Below are 22182 nucleotides of genomic sequence, written 5' to 3' on the forward strand. Positions count from 1 at the left end.
AATAGAGACTGTCAGAAAAAGGTGAATGTTTCTACTGTTAGGGAACTAGAGTAGAAAAAAATATGTATTTCCTTCAAATAAAGGATCTGTGTCATAACTGCAAATTTGTGTTGCTCCTTTACAAATCCTTGTGGGATTTGACCAAGTAATTTGTTAATAAAATAAGACCTAATGATCTCAGCTGGACACTCAGGGATGGCGCATATTAATTTGTAGACTGCTCTGTTGTGGAAACTCTGTAAAATCTGTATGTTAAGAAATTCTGTAGGAAAACAGAGGACTTGAGGAAAGAAAAAAACTCTTAAAGAGGGTGATTTATGTGTGACCACCAAAGATCTGTTGGAAACCTTTTGCAAATGCTGTTTTGTCTAGGAAAGTATATGCAGTATTAATCTGTGAATGACTTAAAAGCTTGTGGGAAGAACAAACAGTTGGTGTTTTTCCCAGACTTGCTTGTAAAACCCACCTAGAGATTTCTCCTACTGTGAAAAATACTCCCACTTCAGTTTGATTTACTTCGAGTAAATTGGACCATTTGAAAGATTTTATATATTGTGCTTTGTAGTTTGAGATGAACGAGTGCAACGCTGAGGAGTCCACCCTGAGGACTGAGGAAAATGATATATAATTTGGGAAAGTCTATACAACTTGGGGCAAATTCATGGCTTTAAGGTACCATTTAGGGAGCTCCAGCCTGTGATCTCTGGCAAGTCTTGAGCTCTGAGGAGTCCAGCAAAGCAGTTTCTGGAATTCTGCAAAGCCTGGAAGAATTCATCCCCGTATCTAGCAGAACTATACAATTGTGCGTATTACAAAGATGTTACATCTGCAAGGAGGTCATGCCGTGAGCAGCACATAGTAAATTAAGTGGAAGGTTTCCCAGATTTTCAAGAAGTCACTTTGTAGTGCTCTGAAGTATTTAAAGGCATGTCTATTTGCTTGCCAGCTCATAAACGCTTGTCATTCATGTCCTTAACAAGGCCAGCAGGTCAGAACTGCCTGGATTGTATTTTTAAGACGGTTAGACAGGCATGCTGAGATTTGTCCATTTGATGTAATTTATATCAAGCTGACACTTGTTTCCAGCATAGACCCCCTGGATGGAGAAGCTTCTTGGAATATGTTCAAAAGACCTCACAGAATATCTCATATCTTCACTATTTATTCAGTGTCAAATCAACTGTCTTTTCCATGCTGATCCCCTGAAGGGGAGAACTTGACATGCTAGAGGAGGTTAGTTTTTATCTCAGTTGGTACAGATATCATTTTTCCACCCACCTGTCCCCAGTGGCTCTTCAAGAAAATTTCTCACTCTTAACCACTGCCGTGGCATGAAAATGAAGAGCAGAGAGACTAGCTATGCTGTTGTGTAGTGGCATGCACTTAGATGGCTGTGACGGCATCAGCAGACCTGTTACTCTATTACTGAACTGGTTATTTAAAACAGAAATTCTGTTTCAGTTCATGCCAGTGTCCTTTTCCCACCTAGTACAGTCAATGAAATCAAGACAAATTCTCCAGTAAAACAGAATTTCCAGCCAACCATTGGCAGAGACAACAAATGGGTGACCAGATATCCCTGCTCTTTAGAAGCTACCTTCATAGTGCCCAGGCACAAAAACATTTGTGGATGATTTGTGCTCACTCGCATGAATGTTTGTTAGAGTGCCCAAATATTTGAATCAAGTCTTCCTTCAGCAACTGATTCTAGCAGCTCTAGTAGCCTGCTGCTTTCTCAGAGGACTTCAAACAATCCCTGCTTAGCTTTTGGTGTTGAGAAGTCTGTCCTTCATCCTTGCTGATGTCTGTGGCTAACTTGCTGGCCATGCTTGGAAGCTGATCACAACACTGTGGCTCACTGAATAGTGCCTCTTCTGAGCTATCCCCTTTGTACATTTGAAGTTCTTTGACTAACATAGTGATGAGCATATGGCAAATCAAAGAGTGAAGGTCATGTATGTCTTTCACATGAGAACATGTGTGAGAACTGTGACTGTGCCATGGTATGTAAAAACTGTACTGCAGAAATGTGTTTGTAACAGTGGTCTCATGCTACTGTGATTTAAAAATGCATTTATCACCCTCATTTTACTCCCATGATACAACAGGGGATGTGGCAGTTCTGTGTTGTAAATCTCAGCGTGTCCTTTTTCAGTATGAATGATGAGCTCTTAAACACAAGATTTAGTGGTTTTTTTATCTGCAACACCAATTCTAGCAAAATGCCAGCTGATATTTTTCAAAGAAGGTTGATTTTCAGAATTGCCATTTTTCATAAGTAAAATATTTCACAAGCAGATATCATGCTTTTCAAATTACTCGTTTATGTTTGAAAGGGGCTTAGATTATTGGGAGAAAATCTTATGGGTTATCAGTTTTCCTCTGTGTTCATAAAACCAGCTTTTCCTTTTAGCTATGTTACCAAGATAAAAGTTATCATTTCTAGGCATCATGTAACAGAAGACAAATACCTGTTTTGCAGTGCTCAGCAGACTGTGGCAAGGGGATTCAAAAAAGAACAGTGACATGCACAAATTCTCAAGGAAAATGTGATGCAGCTACCAGGCCAAGAGATGAGGAGGAGTGTGAGGATCACACAGGCTGTTACGAATGGAAAACAGGCGATTGGTCTAAGGTAACAGTGAACAACACTACATGATATTTTCTTTCTAAACGCAAAGATGTTCAGAGTGCTATGCTTCTGAGTGCTGTCTGCATTAATTTGCAGTTTAAATATTTGGAAAGGAAGGATTTAACTGGTTTTGATTGGAGGTTTTGCTGGGATTTAAACTTTCCTCTTATGCCAGTTATAACCCAAACATTGCAACACAGGCTTATGGATATGACCCAGCAAGTTTTAGAGAAGTGTATTCCAAACAGGATAGAAATTAGTATTAATTGACAGCTTACCCATCCAAAGGCAAAACCTACACAAGATTCCCACCACAGGTGGACTCTTGTTGTCAAAAAGCTACTTTATAAACGACGCTGAAACTGCTTTCCATATTTCAAAAAGCAAACTCTGAACAGTTCTGGCTAGCAGATTGAATTCTACAGAAGAGTTCGTTAGCAGTATCTTCCAGGAGTGCAGGGAACTAAGGAGGTGTCCCATGCCCAGCCTGGGCAAGCTAAAAAGAAAATAGCAGAAGGTTGGTTTCCTTGAGTGTAAATACGTGTTAAAAATTTGCACTTTGAGTTAGGAACCTCGTCACTGAGAAAAAGGAAAATCTCACAAGGGGGCTGAGGTGAGAGTTCTATCTCCCTCAAAGCATCAGTATGGAACTGAGAAGAGAGCTGGACCTTAGTCGTCTTATCCCACAAGTGATAAACCTGAAGGTTTGGGAGAACTGTTGTTAAACTGAATACTACTGGGGGGAAGCATGGGGAAGCCCTAGCAGAGTCTCACAGAAACAGAGGGTAACTGAGAGCACTCACAGCTGAATTCTGTTCTCTGCCTCATGCAGGTCCTGCATGCAGAGTCAGACAGTACACTATTTTATTACCACAGATGCAAGACTAGAACTGTGTAGCTGAATTTCATGCTAGTCTGGGACCTACACAGCATAGTCCAGTCCTAGACTTATTCCAACCACCTGAAATGAAAGAAAGCCATGAATTTAAAGGCAGAGCCAAAACCATCAGTCCCTTCCTCAGGGCTGGATTTTACCTTCCCTTAGGCCTGTCTGAACTCCGTTCCTCCAGTGACATCAGTGGACTTAATTTCCAAATGGCGTGGATTAAAGCAGAGCAGGTCTGCTCTGTATTTGCATTCTGATCCTAAAGTAATAGGTAGTTTTGCTTGGGAAGGAGGCCTGGCAGTGTGAGGAACTCAGCCTTTGCCAGTGTTGTTCATAAAGCATCCTTTACGTTACTGACTTCATGTTTGCATGAAGAACTAAAATTTCCCAGGAATATTATATTCCAGTTTGGTTTTATCTTATCTTTGTAACTGTACTGTTCTTTAAACAGAAAGCCTACTTTGTGTTCTGGAATGTACGGCATGTGCAGAAACCACTGGGATACAGTAGTTGCATTTTGCTTTCCAAAAACCCAAACTCCAGCAAGCAAAATCCAGTGAAATAGAGGCCCATGATGGGCAAATTGGCTTATCTGCGATTGCATTTTTTTTACATTGTGATTAGGAATTACAAATATTTATAGATATACTTTGTCATAGATACATGAATTTAATGGTGTCAGTGCTGGAGAATGCATTAAGAACCTGCCACATACAAAAGGTCTGTATTTATGCTGAGCCAGGAATTTGTATCACAGAATGTTTAGAGTATTGAACATTATTTTATTCATAACCTGGCACACAGAGTCCATGCAAGCTGGCCAAAACAAACAGTTCCCGTGTGTTAACAGGTGAAATAACATTATTTATTTATTTGTGGAATTTTAAAAGATTTTGGCATGCAAATTGACCCAGATTCTCTTTATAGGGAGGAATATGAAATAATTGTGTATTCACTGATTACATGGATTGAAAGTTCAGTATTGTATGAATGGTTCCAATCTGATAAAGACGTTGGCTCACTACTAGAACGGCTGCAATCATACATTGGTCACAGTAAATAGTGTTGTTGATGGATTTAGTGTCTGCATGTGAGCAGAACAGGATCAGTGCAAAATCTATTGTTATTTGCAATTCTTAACTCAGGATCAGGATCCTCCCTGTGCAGAAGGGCACAAAAGCTTATGTGCTGCATATGTGGCCTGCTTCTGTCTGCAGAGAGCTTGTGCCAACTCTCTGCTTCCCAGGAATTTCACCCTGTGTGAGTCCAGCAGGATGTTCTTGGACTTAGATTTGGTTTGTAATGAGCATTTTAAATTCTAGACATATTGGTTAATTCTGACTGGACACTTAGATCACACAATTAGATTCTTATTCTCTGAGTAGAGGGGTAAACAAAAGGCACCACTGGATTGCTAGAAAAGGGTATGAGTAGATACAATTCTTTGAAGAAAATATATTGTCCCAGAAACCCATATAGCTGAAACGTTTGGTGTGAAATTCAATTCTTTGCAAATCCTGAGCGAACAGTTTTCATCCTGAGGATCCAGAAGCTTTAATGCAGGGCTCTCTTAGGGGGAGAGCCTTTACAGCTATCAGCAACTCCTCTTTGGTGTTGTCTGGCTTTAAACAGTTCCTCCTTTAAGGAGAAACACTAAGTCTGTGGCAGTTAGATTATAGTGAACTCTTTAAAATTCATACTTCCAGGGTAAAATTCCATTGTAAAACATTTGTTGCCGGTGCTGTAAAAATCGCTGTGAGAGACCTTTGTGCTGACTAAGATGGAAACTTTTTCTATTAATACAAATTGATCTCAGAACAAGCAACAACTTTTTGCAATTAATGCATTGTGCATTTGTTACATATTGTTAAGAATCATCAGGGAAGCAAGATTTAACTAACAGTAGTAATTATCACAGATTAAAATAAGGGGGTTTGATGCTTTATGTGCAAATAGCTTGCATGGTGTCTTGGCCTCCAATCATCAATTTCTCAAACCAAGGTTGTTTGATAAACTTCCAAGATACCAGGAAGTCATGTAAGAAAGAGGCAAAACCTCATTTACAAAGTTAAGTCCAGATACAACTTGTAAATAGAACAGGCTGTTTGGGTGGTAATGGCAGACTGTTATTTTTATATTAGTAGTAGTAGTATTTATAGAATACATGGACTCTGTGCATGAGAAGACCGATCACTTCGCTAAGGAGCTCCCAGCCCTATATAAGTAACTCAGGTGTGATAGCGATGGACAGAGTTATCTTATATACGGTCTTAGATCCTGTTGCATTCAGAAGGTGCAAGAGTGGGCAGCAGTAAAAGCTCCAAATCTATGCCAGACAAGTTGTGGTTTTCTGTTCTTAGACCCTGGATCCACTTCTGTGTGGAAGAGGTGAGGGCTGCACGCATGGGCATGCTGATCTTTAACCTGCACCTACCAGCCAAAACCTTGTCCACTGGCCTTAGTAACGGCTCTGCAGCCATTGCCTGTCCATGCTCTGAAGAGGAATTTTTTTCCATTTTTTGTCAGGTTTATTTGCAGATGGTTCTTACTACGTATTATAGCTGTGGAAAGCATTTGGAACTAATCGAGCAGATTTAGCAAGCAGTCTTGGCTGTGATATTTGTATATGTCCAATGTATTTGCAGCATATTTCAAGTGTTGCATGAGGAACCGATATATCTAGTTCACTTTGCAAACACATAGGTCCAGGTCTGTAAAGTTATCTTAAATGTCTTTGAAGTTACCTTTATTAGTGCAGTGCTTGAGATTAACAGACTGACTACTGTAATTCTAAAGAGTATTGTTCTGCTACTAGTAACCATGTGTAACCTCCATTACAACTGCTATTAAACTTCCAACTTCTCTGCACTACTGCAACTTCTCTCTTAAACCTCTTATACTAAAGGGATATAATTATTATTTTTAGCATTAAACACAAATGCAGCATTGGTATGATGAGCTACATAACTAAACTGTTCCTGGCCCGAGAGTTTCTGAACCCAGTAGAAAGATAGATTGCACAGTGAGAGACCCACTGAAGGTGTTAACCTGAAATCATTTATTTATTGTTGCCTGGATTCTTCAGAATTGCAATTCATTATATCATCCTTTTTTATATATGATGCAGTATACAAATGGGAATCCAAGCCATCTCCCATTCAATCATTTCTTCCAAAAGGAAATTCCACATCCAGTTTGCTTTCAGTTAAAGAAACAAACATCTCATACTCTCTTTCTACTTTGAAATAGCTCCTCCTTGTTTGAAATCTGAGCTGTTAAATGTTCTAGCACTGGAAACATTTTTACATTTTTGTTGTAGTTGTGCTAGTCAAAAGAACAAATTGCTCAGTTTCCCAACACTTGCCTCAGACTCCTAGACTGCTGAAAACATGCCTCTTGATGCTTTAGCAAGACAGTAGTTCATTCTTTCATGATGAATTGTATTTTGCTGACAAACTTTATGTCAAGGATTACATTCCTGTGAAGAATGCAAGCAGCTAGTGAACAGAAAGTGTCTTTATGTATGTGGCTCTCGGGAAAGCTTAGCAGGACGCACAGCCTGGGTCTGTACCATTCACCTGCTCCAGCTGACTTTTCAACTCTTCTAGGGTATAACTGAAGAGGTAAGATTATATAGCGGGAGCAATTCTCCAGAAGACTTTTATGGATTTTTCTTCATTTCCAGTTTTTACTTAATTGTTTCACTATTTTATATGCCTCGACATACTCTATTTCTGTCCTGTGACTGAAGTATTGTATTTCGAGCCAATAGCACAGAATGGTTCAGGGTTCCCAGTTTCAATTTTTTGACTATTCTCCTTTTATCTGGTATTATATCAAGGAAGGTAGAATTACAAGCAAGATACACGAGCTCCATCATTAGTGCTGACTTTCACAAGGGTGCATTTTCAGCTTTGTGGGCAGAAGTTTAAACATGCAACTTCTGTCCCTCAGGCAACAATTTAGCTCATTAACCTATTATATTACATAGCCCAATGAAAAGATTTTTGGAAAAAGAGAGATACATAGAAGCCTTGTAATATATTGGCTTTGCCATATTTTTTCTTTGCAGTTACAGTAGATGCTCTGTAAATACTAAAGCCTATATTAATCTCGGATAACCCAATATAAATCCAGGGTATCTGACTTTCATTCTTCTCTACAACTCATTGGCCACAAGCCAAGGATCTCACTCAGCACAGTGGGTCAGATACCAGTCTCTTTTACATTAGTGTAAATCCAGACTAATTCAGCCACTTAAGTTAATGCAGGCTTATGCCAATGTCATGCAGATCAGAAACTGTCCTGACGGACTGTGCAAGATCTTGTGTAGGAACCATCACAGATTCATGCTCTCAGGTAAAAACAGAAATATGTAACATGTCAAGCTGGGCTTCAACTAGGAGAGAAAGTAGAGGAGAAATCTTTTTCTACCACTTTACATCTTGTATAACCACCTGGCACAACTTTCACTGGATTCAGAAAGATTGTACACTCCAGAAACTGGAAAGCCCTTGTAAGGATCAGCTTGGCAAAGCGTGATATTAAATAATATTCTTGTTGCCAAATAGTGTCCGTAGTGATAAAGCACATCTGAAAAATTACCTATAGCCACCTGCCCTCCCTGGACATCAATAGTTGCCAATTTCTTTACAGTATTTTGCTCAGCCTATGAAATGCTGGCTACAGGTTCTCATCCCAGGAGAATATTAACAATAGGGAAGAAAAAAAATCTAATTTTCTATAAGAAAAATACTGGTTTTGTGCCAGACATCGAGGTGTTTCATACTGAAGATCAGCAGTCGTTCATCACAATGGGTGGTAACAAGGGTTTTGTAATTGCAAATTAATTGTTTTGGCAGGATTACAGTAGATTGTATTCTCTAAGAGATAAAACCTCTAGCCTTGCAGTACACCAAAAAACATGTTGGAGTTGTTTTTTTGGTTTTTTGGTTTTTTGGGGTTTTTTTTCCAAAAAATATTCTACAATCTTCCAGTGCCAGGAAGGCATGTTTTCTGAGTTCCAAATGTTTGGGAACATCAACAAAATCCTCTATACGCCTCACTTTTAATGATTAATTCACATTACATGATAAGAAGAGCAAATCAAGGACAGCTGTGGTTTGAGAGGTATATTCAAAGCTGTTGTAAATATAGAAGCAAACTGTCCTTTGTTCTAACATTCATTACAAATTCATGGCTTGACCCACCATCTGTTTATGATAAACTATGGACAACTTGTTAATTCTTCATAAAGGTCATAACTAAGTTCATCTTCTTCTACCTTGGAGAAAATAACTTTTCATGTTGAATTCAGAGAAAACTCCGCAGGAGGGATGGTCGCTTAAAACTGCAGTCACACATCACAGCTGACAGACCCTTTCCTGCCGCTTCGTCACTTTGGCTCAGCAAACGACTTCATGATTTATGGCTGCTCATGTGCATTCAGCATCATAGCTAGAAACTGATGTTGGAAGATTGTCTGCAGGCCTCACTGATGCAAATCAGTTGTTCTCCATAAGGTGATAGAGCTGGATTTGACAGGAGAGGACCCAACAAGCTTTAGTATTCAAACCCTCTGTTTCTCTGGTCCTTATTTCTGTTCCTTAGTAAAGGCTGAATTGCCCCTTGAAGTGGTCATCTCTCTCTGCTGACTGCAGAGAAAATGTAAACTGAGCTAGTTCAGTAAGATGAATCCCACCCTTTTGCTCTTTGATTTTCTGTCCCCCCATCTGTGAAATGTCTTTAGCTATGGTCAGAGGTGTAAATATTGTATAATGGCACTAAAACACAGTTGAGCCTCTACCTAGACTTGCGCTAACTGCCAGCCCCAGTTGATGCAGTTGCAGTTGGAAACCTAGGCATGGAAAGTGAAGAGATGCTGACTACAATGCTGGCTGGCCATTTCATTCCTCTGGGGACTGTAAGCTACAGAAACCAAGTCCTGCTCATGCCTTTGAGGCAATGACTGCTCCTTGTTTGCACAACAATTTGCACAGCTCATCTCTGCTGGAGTTTCTGGGAACATCCATAGTACAAATGATTTTGATGGTTCCTTAGTAAAGGAGAATGTGCTGCAAAAAGACCATATTCATCAGTGTTTTGTTTGAAGTGGAGCATGTTCTGTCAGCGTTACTGTCTCATGTTCCAATACAGCCTCCAGTGAGCCTATTAATTGGAAGAATAACTTTTCCTTTTTGATATTTTCTATTTAAAAGCCTAGTTCATTAAGTGCATTTTTTTTGATGGAGAATTAAAGCCTCCCACCAAGATCAGTGGATTGGAAATGGAATTCCATCGTGACTATTTTAGTCTTTTTTTTAATATGAAAAAGAAGAAAGCATGAAAGACAAGCCTGTTCAAATATTGGCATTCATTTTCTCTGAGTTACTCTGAGATGTTACAGTGTCTAGGATCATGTTTTTAAAAATATGAACAGTAGTTAATTCACCATTTAAAGTTTGTACTACTCATCTGAAGTGGTTTTTGCCCCTTGAATTCTTACAGCACGCAATATGTATCATTAGCAGGGACTGCTATACTTTTGCAGTCTTTCCAATAGCCTTTTGAGATTTATAATGACTACTGAGGCATTAAGGTGACAATCTTCCAGAACATCTTTAAAGAGCAATTAGTATCAGCCTGCTGGTGATCCCTTGTTTGACTGTGCAAAGAGATGAAGTGCAGTGTTAGTTCAGCATCATACATTTCAAAGCTGAGTAGCTCCCTGTCTAGAGAATGCTCAGGCAGGACTGAGATGACAGAGATGAGCAGCCTCTTGCTGAAGTTAAGTAATCCTAATGGAGTCCTTAGTTTAATTACTTTTTTTAATAAATTGCATTTAGCTAGCATTGATCATTAACTGATGAATAACTAAAATATGTGTTCAGTGGAGCTTCAGTTCGCAAGATATTCTTTTAGGCTAACATCTGCTACAGGAGTCAGTGTGGGACTATAGCTCATGTAGCCCATAAAAACATTGCTCAGCATAAGCAGCGTACACTACTGTAGAAGCAGGGTAAATTCTGAAGCTGTCAGCCTGAGTTGAGTTATGTGATCCCATGGTTACGTAGTTGTCCATTACTATCTAGTTTACTTAAAATTAGCTTGATTATGCCTTTTACATAAAGTGTTTTTCAGCATCATTTCCTTGCAGTTTTTCAGGTGGAATAAGCTATGGAGTGTTTTCACTTTGTACCTGCCACAGATCTAGACATTGCACATGCACTATAGGTGGCATGCTAGAATATGGCACCTTATAGGCAATACTGTATCATTTCACATCTCTGCTTGATCCTGTTCTTGATCCAGTTTGAAAGCTTATGAGAAGTAAATTCTGCCTGATTGGTATAATGAATTAAATGACATTTCCTCATTAGCATCCACCTGGGCTGCATTGCACAGGTACTTACGGGCACTGTCCCTACCCAGAATATTCATGCATTCAACTCATAATCTCTGAACTCTCTGTACACAATGGAACTTTTCAGAATAGCAAAGTCAAGCTTAATTATGCAGTGAGACATGCTGGATGCACTGGTCAGGTCTTGTTCCTTAGGGTCATGCAGTTTGAAAGCACAGCTGTAGGCAGTTTGCGAAGATTGCTTCTCTCTTTTCCTTCTAAGATACTGTCACATCAGCCATGAGCATTTTCTGCTATAATTTATTGTTTCTTCCCATACTGAGTCAGAAGGGTATGCATTTTTTCTTGGCTAAATTAAACAAATCAGTCATTTCACAAAAGTTTCCAAATGAAAGATTGTTGTAAGCAAGACCAGATATGTTCTCTTTACAGATCTGGGGTTCAAAAAGAAGAAAAAAGAAAAAAAAGAAAGGAAGAAAGAACAAGAGAGCTTGAAGAACAGCTTACAGTTTGCTTTGGGCTAATTAGATCTTATCACTGAAAAGTCAGAAATTTCTTTCTTTAGCATGATGCCATGGTAAAAGTTGACCTGGTGTTTATGAAAGCATATTGCATGCAGCTTTTCAGCTAGAACTACAGAGTTTAAATTAGTGATACTCGTAAAAAGCCTGATGTTAAGGAGTGCGGAGCACTGACTTTCAGAGCACACACATGTATACTATTAAGGTCTCAGGAATGGGGCAATTACAGGACATTTGTCATTCATCTCCAATGCCGTGTTAGAATGTTATTAATAGGAACTTGTCTTGCTTTCTTTCTGACTTTCATAGAAGCAAGAAATAAGACCCCTGGGGGGAAAAACGCTCTACCCTATCCTAACGCCTTGAAATACTTGAACTCTGAAGTCAGTAAAGCATGACTCTATCTCTGAATATTGGAGCTTTAGCTGTAGTGTTATCCTTGGCTTCAGCAACTTTCAGCAAATTGGGGACAAACCAGTATCTTTAAACATCAGATGGCTGCAGACTGATGAATAAAGAAAAAAACCATCTTGCCTTCAGCTTAGTTATGACAGTCATCTTGAACTGTATCTCCCTCCAACAGACCAGCCTTCTAAATATTGGAATACGTTCAGGATTGGCTGAAGGAATGCTGTGACCTTCTGCTGGAAAAAGCAAGTCTCTTACAAAAGAGACTAACGTCTCTTGGAAGTTAGAAAAGTGACATTTTTAAAGGTGACACATGGTCTGAATGCATCCCTGCCTAGCCAGCAGCCCTCAGCTAAGGCATAAGCAATGCTTCATTATCCCATTCAATTCTGAACAGATCACAGCCTGTCCTCTACAGTGGTAAATCTGTACCTTTTCCTGTCCCCATTAAGCCTCAACACAGGGCTTCTTTGGACTGGTCTCTCTTACGCGTTCCTCCAGCTACCCAACGGCAGCCCTGCCCTGGCTTCGTTTGTTCTTACTCCTCTCTCTTTCTCTGGCTATCTTTTGTAGATCAGGAGTTGATGAAGTCCCTGACATAGCTCAGCACTTGCTGTAAATTCATTCTATTTTAATACCTAATATTCTCCTGAGCATTTGCTTTCAAAGCAATTAGACATCTGTCAGCACCTTTGGTAGATTTCAAGCTTTCATATCAGTATCCTAAGGTGGAAACAGCATTCCAGTTGAAAAATCATAGCTTGGTCTTAGGGTTGGAGTTTTTCAGTGAGTAAATCTTCTTTAAGCTGATGAATGCAGGTGCTGCTTTGACAATCTGTGAGTTTATTTCCTTCTGGATATCCCCACTGGCTTGCATGTTACTGCCAAAGAATGTGAATGGAGGCATTTTTGTATTCCTTTTGCCTTCTCAAGCAGTATTTGAATGGGGAGTTACAAGGGCTCTCATTAGGTTCACTTTTTGTAACTGTTCATTAACCTCCTCTTTTTTAGAGAGTTGAACAATCCTTTGATCTTTGCATGTGGACGGATTTCCCATTTACAATGGCTATATTGTCAGTTTAGTGCATTATGGTTAAACTACATGAATTTTGCAATATGTATTTTTCTGATAGTGATATCACTGGCAATGCCTGGTGGAAAGAAAAAAACACTTCTTTGTTTGACACCAGTGTCTCTATTCAACCACTTGTCCGAGTCCCCAGCTTCTCAGAGCAGGCAAGTTGCTTGTGAGTTTTCTCTCAGTACTTGCATAGCAGCTCAAGTGGCAGGCAGAGATCCACACATATCCGAACCAGGTTCCAAAACCGGTCTTTCACATTCACAGATCACTTTACTCCATCATGGCATCAAAACATGTGCGTATCTTGAGAGTTACATCAATGCTTGTAAATGCTTTTCCGATTTTCAGAGTATGTTTGTTAATAGCAGTGTAAGAACTCAATATTTACCCAAAAGTCCAGTGTCCATCAACAGCATTTTAAATATGATCAGCGCAGTTCCACTGTGCAGCACTGGAGCCTCCCAACGTACTGCACAGTGGAACTGTACCAGCTATACAGAAGCTGGATCAGGTGCTGGGCTGTAACAGTAATTTTGCCCCTGCAGCCCAGGCCACACTCTGCCACAAGTGATACGCTCTCTCTGGCAGCTGTTGGCTGCCTGGAATTTCCTCTGTTTGCAAGAAGGCCACAGCGCATTTCCTTACTCAAACTCCTCATAAAGTACGTCCAAGCCTGAGGGTCCTGTATCAGAGGGCACAGAGTGAATCTAGCCCTGATAATTGTTCTGTGGATATGCTTGCTTGCTCCATAAATATTTGGGAACAGAGAGACTGTAGCAATGCATTTAGCTGTCCAGAGTAGGAGGGAAGGTATTTATGGGAATTTGCTGTTCAGTTGGAGTTTGATTTTTATGCCTCTTTTAATGATGTCCTCTCTTCATAGTGCAGCATAAGTAACAATTCCCCCTTTGTATGTATTTTGTATCTATTCCTATTTCCTATTGAAATTCCTAGGAAAGAGACTATCCAAGTACAGAGTTGAAAATTTCGTCTTAAAATAAGCCAGATGTCCAACCTTCCTTTAGCTGCCAAGCCCAAAAGAGTTCAAGAAAGATGTTAAAATCTGTCTTCCTGGCTGTGAAAAACTAATTGCATAGCATAGGTGATGATCCCAGTCTCCCAGGAGAAGGAATAAAACTGCTTCGGGCAAAAACTCTGCTGTTATTTGTCTAAGGATTGGAGTTGGCAGTGTCTGTGGAAAAAGTTTCATTGCTTGCCCTCCTTGCTGGTTAACAAATGCAGAGACAGGAACACAGACAAAGGTAGGTGAGTGTTTGTATATTGGTATCTGAAAACCTTATTCACCTTATGAGAAAAATGTTTTTTTCTTTCTTTCCTTCTTTTTTTTTTTTTATTTTTTCCCCTCTGTTAAGACCATTCATAAGCACAGGGAGTGCCTAAAAGCCAGAGACAGAGGTTTCAGACTCACTATATTACAATCACGGGAAGGAACCCCATGGCCTGAATGGGTTATTTTATGCCTATGTGATAACAGCTATTCTGTTTGTAAAATGGATGAACAATTCACTCCCCTTGCAAAGAGTTTTGTGAGGATTAAGATTTGTAAAGCACTCTGAAGACTAAAAGTGCCATTGAAATCCTGAGGATTAGAGGTTGCTTATGACTAGTGAAGTGGAAGGGCCTAATAGTTGCATTTATCAGGATAAAAATTGTTAACTTTAAATCCAAATGTAATGGCCATGCCTGACTGGCTTCCAAACTGGTAGAAGTCACTGAGGGCACACAGTGCTGGGGAAGAGCAGAGGGACACCCAAGACTAATGAAATGCCTACATCTCACTGCAGAAGCTCAAGTTACGAAGGGATTTTAAATAAGGGACTTTAACGATTGCTTTTTGGAATAGCTCACTGTAGGGCATACAAGGGAAGGGTTCATTCAGCATAGTCCTAAATACCATAACCGTTGTTGAGGTATTAATAGACAGTGACCAAATTTTGATGCAAAGTCAACATCTGAAAATCTAAGTGCAAAAAATCTGTCATAAGCTGGTGTGTTGACCCTAAATTGAAATAAGAAGGATGTAAAGGAAAAAAACCAATTATATATTTAAAAAAAAGAAGTTCCAAAATACTTGTAAAATTTTAATGTAGCATGACTGCTACCTTCAGAATACAAGAATCAGGTCCTGGAGGGGCTGCATAGCTGGAAACACAAAGGTAAACTGCACACCAGGATGGCTTAGTGGCAAAGTCCGAGAGGAATCTGAGCCAGAGAAATTAAGAGAAAAGCAAATACAAATTCAGTGAGTACACCAAATACAAGAAACCTGTTTAATAAACAGTCATTAATGTGAGTGACTAAAGAAGAAAATTGGGTGAAGAGTTTTTGTTATTTTTGACAACAGGCTTCACTGATCTTACAACTCCTCCTACCCAGGAATAAAGGACGAGAGGAAATGGCCTCAAGTTGCGCCAAGGGAGGTTTAGATTGGACATTAGGAAAAATTTCTTTACTGAAAGAGTGGTCAGGCCTTGGAACAGGTGCCCAGGGAAGTGGTAGAGTCACCATCCCTGGAAGTATTTAAAAGACGTGTAGATGAGGCGCTTAGGGACATGGTTTAGTGGGCATGGGGGTGTTGGGTTGACGGTTGGACTCGATGATCTTAGAGGACTTTTCCAACCTTAATGATCCTATGATTCTGTGATTCTCTGACATTGTGCAAATGTACTTCTGCACTGGGTTGTCTGAAGCAGGACTCCATCAGCTCTATTTTACATGGTCCTGTTAATCTGAGGCCATTTTTTGTCAGGCCTTTCAGTGATTCACACGGGAGGAAAAGTTCCCTGTGCTGCAGCCCAGAACAAAGCTATACTTCTTGTTTCAGATGATCTTTGAGAAGCAGCAGGAGTTTTTTGTGATACTTCCAGAACAAAATGACCACAGCTTTGCTGTGCTGTCCCCCATAGATGGGAGAGGTGGAGGCCTACGTGCATCCATGAGTTCTTTTGCCTCTGGGTCCTAGTCTTACAAGCATCCATACTGCATACACATCCTTCGTCTAACCTCAATGTTGCTCATCTTTTGAGCCTCTTCAATGTTTGGCATGCCGTTTTTAAGAAGTACCATTCTGAGGCAATAGTGCTTTTCAGGGAGAGAGCTCCACTGCCCTGACTTTGATCAGAAACAGCAGAGGACAGAAAACATAATCTTTTTTACATCATCCTAATTATATCTCCTAGGTTTTCCCCTACCTCCTCCTCTCCCCACATACAGCTTGTGTGTGGCTTTAGCAGAAATAGGAATCTTACCAAAGTCCTGCAACCCATTGTTTCTTTATTTTAAATACAAGGTTCTTTTATTAACTCCAGCTGGTGCACCTCACTGTGCTCACTGTGTTTGCTTTATTAAAATTGAACAGCGTGCAAGTAGGACATTGTAAATCACAAGCGACTGGGCCAGAGGAAGAGGGAGGCAGAGGTAGGGACTCCAATTGTATGACAACAAAGAGAGCATATAAACAGGCTGGGCCTCCTGGCTAATAGAAGCCAAAACTCGTGAAGTACAATTTGCAGTTGCTCCCAGGAGGACAGACAAGTGCCAGACGGTTAGCAGGGATAGATGAGAGTGAATACTTGAATACCTGATGTGTTCTCCTGTATATTGGAACAGAGCTTCTCTAGAGGTCTGGGCATGCAGTAGGAGCTGCCTGCCTCTGCTGTAATCCTTGGTTTTATCCTATATCAGTGCCTGGCAGTGGTCTTCTTGTCTATGGAGGAAGCCTTGTTAGACCATCCAAGTCTTGGAGAAGGCTTTTAAACCAAGGCAACCAGTACGACGGGGTCACTCATGGGTAGGGAGGTGGAAGCTGCTTGTCCATAATTAAGCAGTGTACGTTTTCCAGCTTTGCCTCTTTGTGGCTGGTGGAGGGAATTGCATCTCTGCCTGCTTGAACCTCATGGGCATCCACTGGGACAGTCAGTGTAGGTGGACTTGGAGCAAGTCCAGAGAGAAAGACAACAGCTTCCTTCCCTATGCCAGGACAGTTGCTCTGCTCACAGCACTCCTGTGAAGCTGCGAAATCACCATGGACAAATGCAACAGCTGTATGAAGGGTCCCTGGCTGACACGATGGCCCTGTTGTTGAGTCCTCAGCACCATAGTGAGCTGCCAGTCTGCTGCACACTTCAGCTCTGGCAGTGGTTTTTCTGGTGTATGTGTGTATGTGATTTTGAAGCTACTCTGCTTGGACCATGTCTCACTGCCTTCTCTCCTTCAGTGCTCTTCAACCTGTGGGAAGGGCCTCCAGTCACGCGTGGTCCAGTGTATGCACAAAGTCACCGGGCGCCACGGCAATGAGTGCCCTGTCCTGTCCAAACCAGCGGCCTACAGGCAGTGCCACCAAGAGGTCTGCAATGAGAAGATAAACGTCAACACAATTACCTCGCCCAGACTTGGTGAGTGAGGGGTGTTGGGGGGCAGATGTCACCTGTGAAGGACCAGACAAAGCCCAGGGTCCCAGTGTGCCCAGTGTGATAAAAGTGGGGCTTCATGGGATTGCCCAGGGCCAGAAATTAGGAGAGGGCCCCCCACTCAGACTCTAGACTAAAGGTCTAGTGTGGTTAGGTCCTCTTTTATCCATCAATCCCTGCCTCAGACTTTGCCCAAGCTGGAGTACTCAGCAGTGGATAGACCTGAGAGACCAATAGGAGCACACAAATGGTGAGTGATTGATTGATTAATCATGGAGGTGAGGGAGCTGACAGGCATATCCTTCCCTGTCTCACAAACACCTTCACACCCTGCTTTCACTGTGGTGAGTGTAAAATATGGTAATTTATTCATCTGTGCCCCAAGAAAAGTACATGACCTGGACAAGTAGAGCATCACTGTTTTTTTTTTTTTCTTTTTATTTGCTGCCACAAGAATGTGGTTTGATGAATTAATTTGCCCGGCGGGGGCAAGACCCTTTGATTTTCTGTCACTGTCCTTCTCCTCACCCTGCCTGCATCCCCTGCGTACCTGGGGAGATGAGAATATGCTGATAAGCCATCTGTTTTCCCAAACACCTTAACACTGTTTTTAAAAAATGGCTCTAGTTAAAAATGCTTCTGTTAATACAAAATTGTGGGAATCCATGATTTTCCATGTCATATTTGCTCAGTTTATAAGGGGATAAAAATATATTTTTCCAAACTTCAGCCCTGTGTGTTCAGCCACAGCTCCAAGAACCAAGCTGCTTTCTTTACATTTCACACATCATCACCAGTAAGATGAAGCTAAACTAAGCCATCAGCTACGCAGCTGACACAGCCTCATCGGTGCCTCCCATTACTTTTCAGTACAAGAGGCTGGGTTGTAAACAACGCTGCTAAGAGCTTACCAGAAAGAACAGCCTCCACCCTCTCAGCAGAGCCAGTCTTGTAGGCTGAGAAGCCTCTAATACACATAAAAAGGCAGAGTAATAGAGAACCATTTTCTAATAGCACTGTCCAGTACTAAATAGCACTTAAACTAGGACTGGACTTGAAGCTTCTGAACTGAAATTTGTTTCTCAAAAGTTTAACAGATGTTTAAAAGAATATGGGAAATTTTATTCTTGCAAATGCAGTCATACTGAGGAACTTCTAACTTCTTTTGTTTAAGAACAAATGAGAGTATTTCCCAGATATTTTAGCACTAAAAGCATAGTGGAAGGAAAACATTTCATTTGAGAAGTAAGCCCTTGATACACTGATGAGACAAAAAATCCATCCTAATTCACATTTTAGGACAAAGCAATAAAAAGCTCACATTTAGAAGACTGAGGAGGCTCAAGTCCCTGCTGAAAGTAATCTGCAAGTAATTTGGGATGCTTTTGTCTCTAAACCGGGCTCAGAATCACCAGAAACAATGATATTTTATGTTAGCAGAAAGTTATATCATTGAGCATCATCTTCCTGCTTATAAACAAATTCTCATTGGATTATCTTTAAACAAAATTTTCTGTTTTCTGCAGTGGAAATTTCACCAAAAAAAATTATACAGAAAAAAAATTCGAGGAGTCTACAAAACCCATGTGCCTTGTCCCCACTCCAGAATGTTTTTCATCTCGGGTAACATTTTCAGAAGTATCTAAGTGTGGAGTTCACCTCACCTGACTTTTACATCTGTGTCCACTGTCCCTCAGTGAAGACATATTCAGAGGGGTTTTATTCTGTTCCTCAGGCACCTGACCCATGTTGCTTCCTAAACATGCTTCCTGTCTTACTTCACAACCTATGAAGGACCTTGGACCTCTAAAATTAGAGTCTTAGCCTTGTTTGTGGCTTAGTATCTTTCTATTATATAAAGTCTCTCATCTCAGATTCATAAGGTCTATCTCAGATGTTCTTGCAAGATGTGTAATTCATTCAGCTACATCACGTTTTCTGAACACTGTGCCTATGATTGGAACCATAGCTAGTGGGGAGTACTGTAGATCTAACCCCCTCAAAAAGCTCCTCTACTACTGGCAGACTCAGAAATAGCTCTACCCTCCCCCCGTTTAGGATGGTCACTTCCACACAAATTTTTTTGAATCTTTTTTTTTTAAATTGGCTTCATGTTCCTTTTTTTCTGGGACAGTGCAACTTCATTTCATCAGATTCTATCAAACTTTTGCTTCTTGTCCAACTGAACAAAGCGTCAGTGATAAACATTCCTACCAGTTTTGCTGCCATCGTTTTCTGGTGCTTGGCACTGAGACTAACAGCTAAATACAGGGTAAGAGCCTTTCCTGGTTTCATCGGGCAGAGATGAGGAACAAGGGACCTAAGATGCTGCTGGGTCAGCAGCTTTTGATGTTCTTTAATTAAACCATTTTTTCCCAACCTCGGAGGCCACAATATTCATTTAGAAGGTTTTCTGATTATCACAGCATTTGTAAGAATGCTACATACAATTTATAAATCACATACCATAAAAAGCGCTCGCTATATGTGTGCATTTTTATCAAGTGTACAGTTTTGCTACTATGACTTTTTTTATAAAAGCACATGTGACCCTTTAATGATATTGTCAACAGATTCAGCAACAGTGCCTTCGTGCTGCTTTCCCCCCTGCACAAACCTTTTGTCAGTCTGAGGGAGTTTAGGCCATCCAGCCTCCCCTCCCAATAGCTAATCGTTGTCCTACTGTTTTTGCTACACTAGGAAATAATATTTTTTCTTCCTATTAATTTAGCTTTACATCTATCAAACTGAGTTTGATTTTGCTCCTCTGTAAAAACGTTTTCCACCGAGAGGATGATGGCCATTCCTGAAAGCGTGCCTTAGCAAAGCACTCTCCCTGGGAGCACACAGCTTCCCATTGACTGCTGAGGTGTTCATCTGCTTAAATCTAGGCCAACGCTTTAGACGTTTTGTTCATCTAGGCCTATTTGTCACTGAGACAAAACAGGTACAACATGAGGAGGCTTGTGCTCCCACAGTCATGTCCAGCTACACCTTTGCAGTAAGCACTTCCAAGAGCCTGGTATTTCAGTAGAAAGAACATCAACTGATCTCCAGTGCTGACAGCGAGATTGGCCCTTTCAACCCTCATATGCAGTGATTTTGATCACACCTGCAATGCTATTCTCTGGCTAATCTGCTAGTTTCTCCTTTCTTTTCTTGTCCAAAGCTGCTCTCACGTACAAGTGCACAGGCGACCAGTGGACAGTGTACTGCAGGGTGATCCGGGAGAAGAATCTGTGCCAAGACATGCGGTGGTATCAGCGCTGTTGCCAGACTTGCAGAGACTTTTATGCAAACAAGATGCAGCAGAAGAGTTAATGAACCTGTGCTACTTCTTAGAGTATTACAGCTATTTGTATGTAAATCACGGACTAGTAGGTCTGAGTACTGGAACTTCATGAGTTGCTACAATGTGGTGGATCCCAAAGCATACCTAATAAGACTTGAAACTAATTCTACAGACTGGATACCAAAGTAATCCACTCATCCACCTTAAAAAAACAAACAAAGAGTCATCTCAAGGAGCCAATCATTTTATTGTATTTTGACATCCTTACATTTTTCATTAATGCTTTTTACTTTAATATATTAAATCACCAGCCACTGGATGGCTTGCTACCATTAAAGAAAAGGACAAGAGTTGCAAAGTGATTACATTGACTGAGGTTATGGGTACCTCCATGGAGGAAGGCCTCTGGCAAAATAATTCAGCAAAGGTAGAGACATTACTTAATCTTTTAATCTTGGCTTTCATCTGATGTTTTCAATTCCCAACAGTTATCCTGCCATGGAGTGGGCTTGGAGGAACACACATAAATGAAAGGCTTAATTTAAAGAGAGGATTTGCTGTAAAAGCTTGTGAAAACTGATAGCAGAGGATGAACATCTCTGAAATTCCTGCAGAAAACTCAGTACAATTATATCCAACATTCCAAGTCATATTTTTTAGAGCAACTAATAGGGACTGCTCTTGTTTCTAATTTTAAAAAACAATCCTCTCTCTTTTCCCCAGAATAATATAGTTTCTTTTATGAAACCTAATTTTTCTCTGAGCTTAATGAAATGGAAGCTTATTAACAGCAGCGGATAGTTATTTTTAGGCAAGAACAATTTACATGAGATGGGAGAAGCCAGAAATCATTTCATCCAGTAGAGCTCACTGAGGGATTGCTTGGCCTAATCTCTCTCCAATTTTCAGAAGTCAATCAGATAATGAGACTGAATGGTTTTTTTTAAGAGGACCATGAAACTGGATAGGATTGGTACAGAAACAGGATTTGGAGCAACCTTTATGTGAAGGATGGCGTGGAGAGCAGAACAGGTGTTTCCCATCTCTTGGCTCTTGTATACATCTGAGGTTATGTAGCCTTTTGGGTCAAAAGTAGTCAGTGATACAAGACATTCAAAGTGAAATCTTGAGCTTGTTGAAGCCATAAGGCTAAGACTTCCATTGCCTTCAGTAAGGGTTGGGATTTTACTCACTGTATTTTAATGCTTCCTGTCTTTTGTGGTGCTATCAGGTTTGGTGCTATCAGATTGGTGCTATCAGAGCACTTAGCAAGTGCTGCATATATAATACTCTCTTCAATGTCTCTGCACTTTAAATGAAACTCCTCTCTGAGATGTGAGACTTGAAACAGGAGCTCTACCCAGGGCAGAGTTTGTCTCCTCCATTAGTCCTACAGATCAATGTCTCTCTATCATATCTTGCTCGAACATGTATCATTTCCCTTGCCAGGGTCCAAGGTCAGTTGTGCAGTGGTTAAGTTACAGCCCACTCTTCATGATACGAACAGAGCCATTTGGATGAATTGCAGCTTTGTACTCGCTCTAGAACTGCGTGTTACTGTTTTATTCT

The 22182-nt window shown here is 40.6% G+C and overlaps 1 protein-coding gene across 1 annotated transcript in view; it reads left to right on the forward strand.

The window, feature by feature from the left end:
• Positions 1 to 20944, forward strand: part of ADAMTS17 (ADAM metallopeptidase with thrombospondin type 1 motif, 17) — a 180157-nt gene extending 159213 nt beyond the window's left edge. The window contains exons 20-22 of the mRNA XM_009586177.1: positions 2483 to 2635; positions 17129 to 17306; positions 20491 to 20944. Of these exons, the coding sequence (XP_009584472.1) occupies positions 2483 to 2635; positions 17129 to 17306; positions 20491 to 20642 (483 nt within the window). The 3' untranslated portion in view covers positions 20643 to 20944. The remainder of the gene's footprint in view (positions 1 to 2482; positions 2636 to 17128; positions 17307 to 20490) is intronic.
• The last annotated feature ends 1238 nt before the right edge of the window (positions 20945 to 22182 follow it).

Source organism: Fulmarus glacialis, unplaced genomic scaffold (assembly GCF_000690835.1).
Source record: "Fulmarus glacialis isolate BGI_N327 unplaced genomic scaffold, ASM69083v1 scaffold811, whole genome shotgun sequence".
In the NCBI taxonomy this organism is placed as follows: domain Eukaryota; kingdom Metazoa; phylum Chordata; class Aves; order Procellariiformes; family Procellariidae; genus Fulmarus; species Fulmarus glacialis.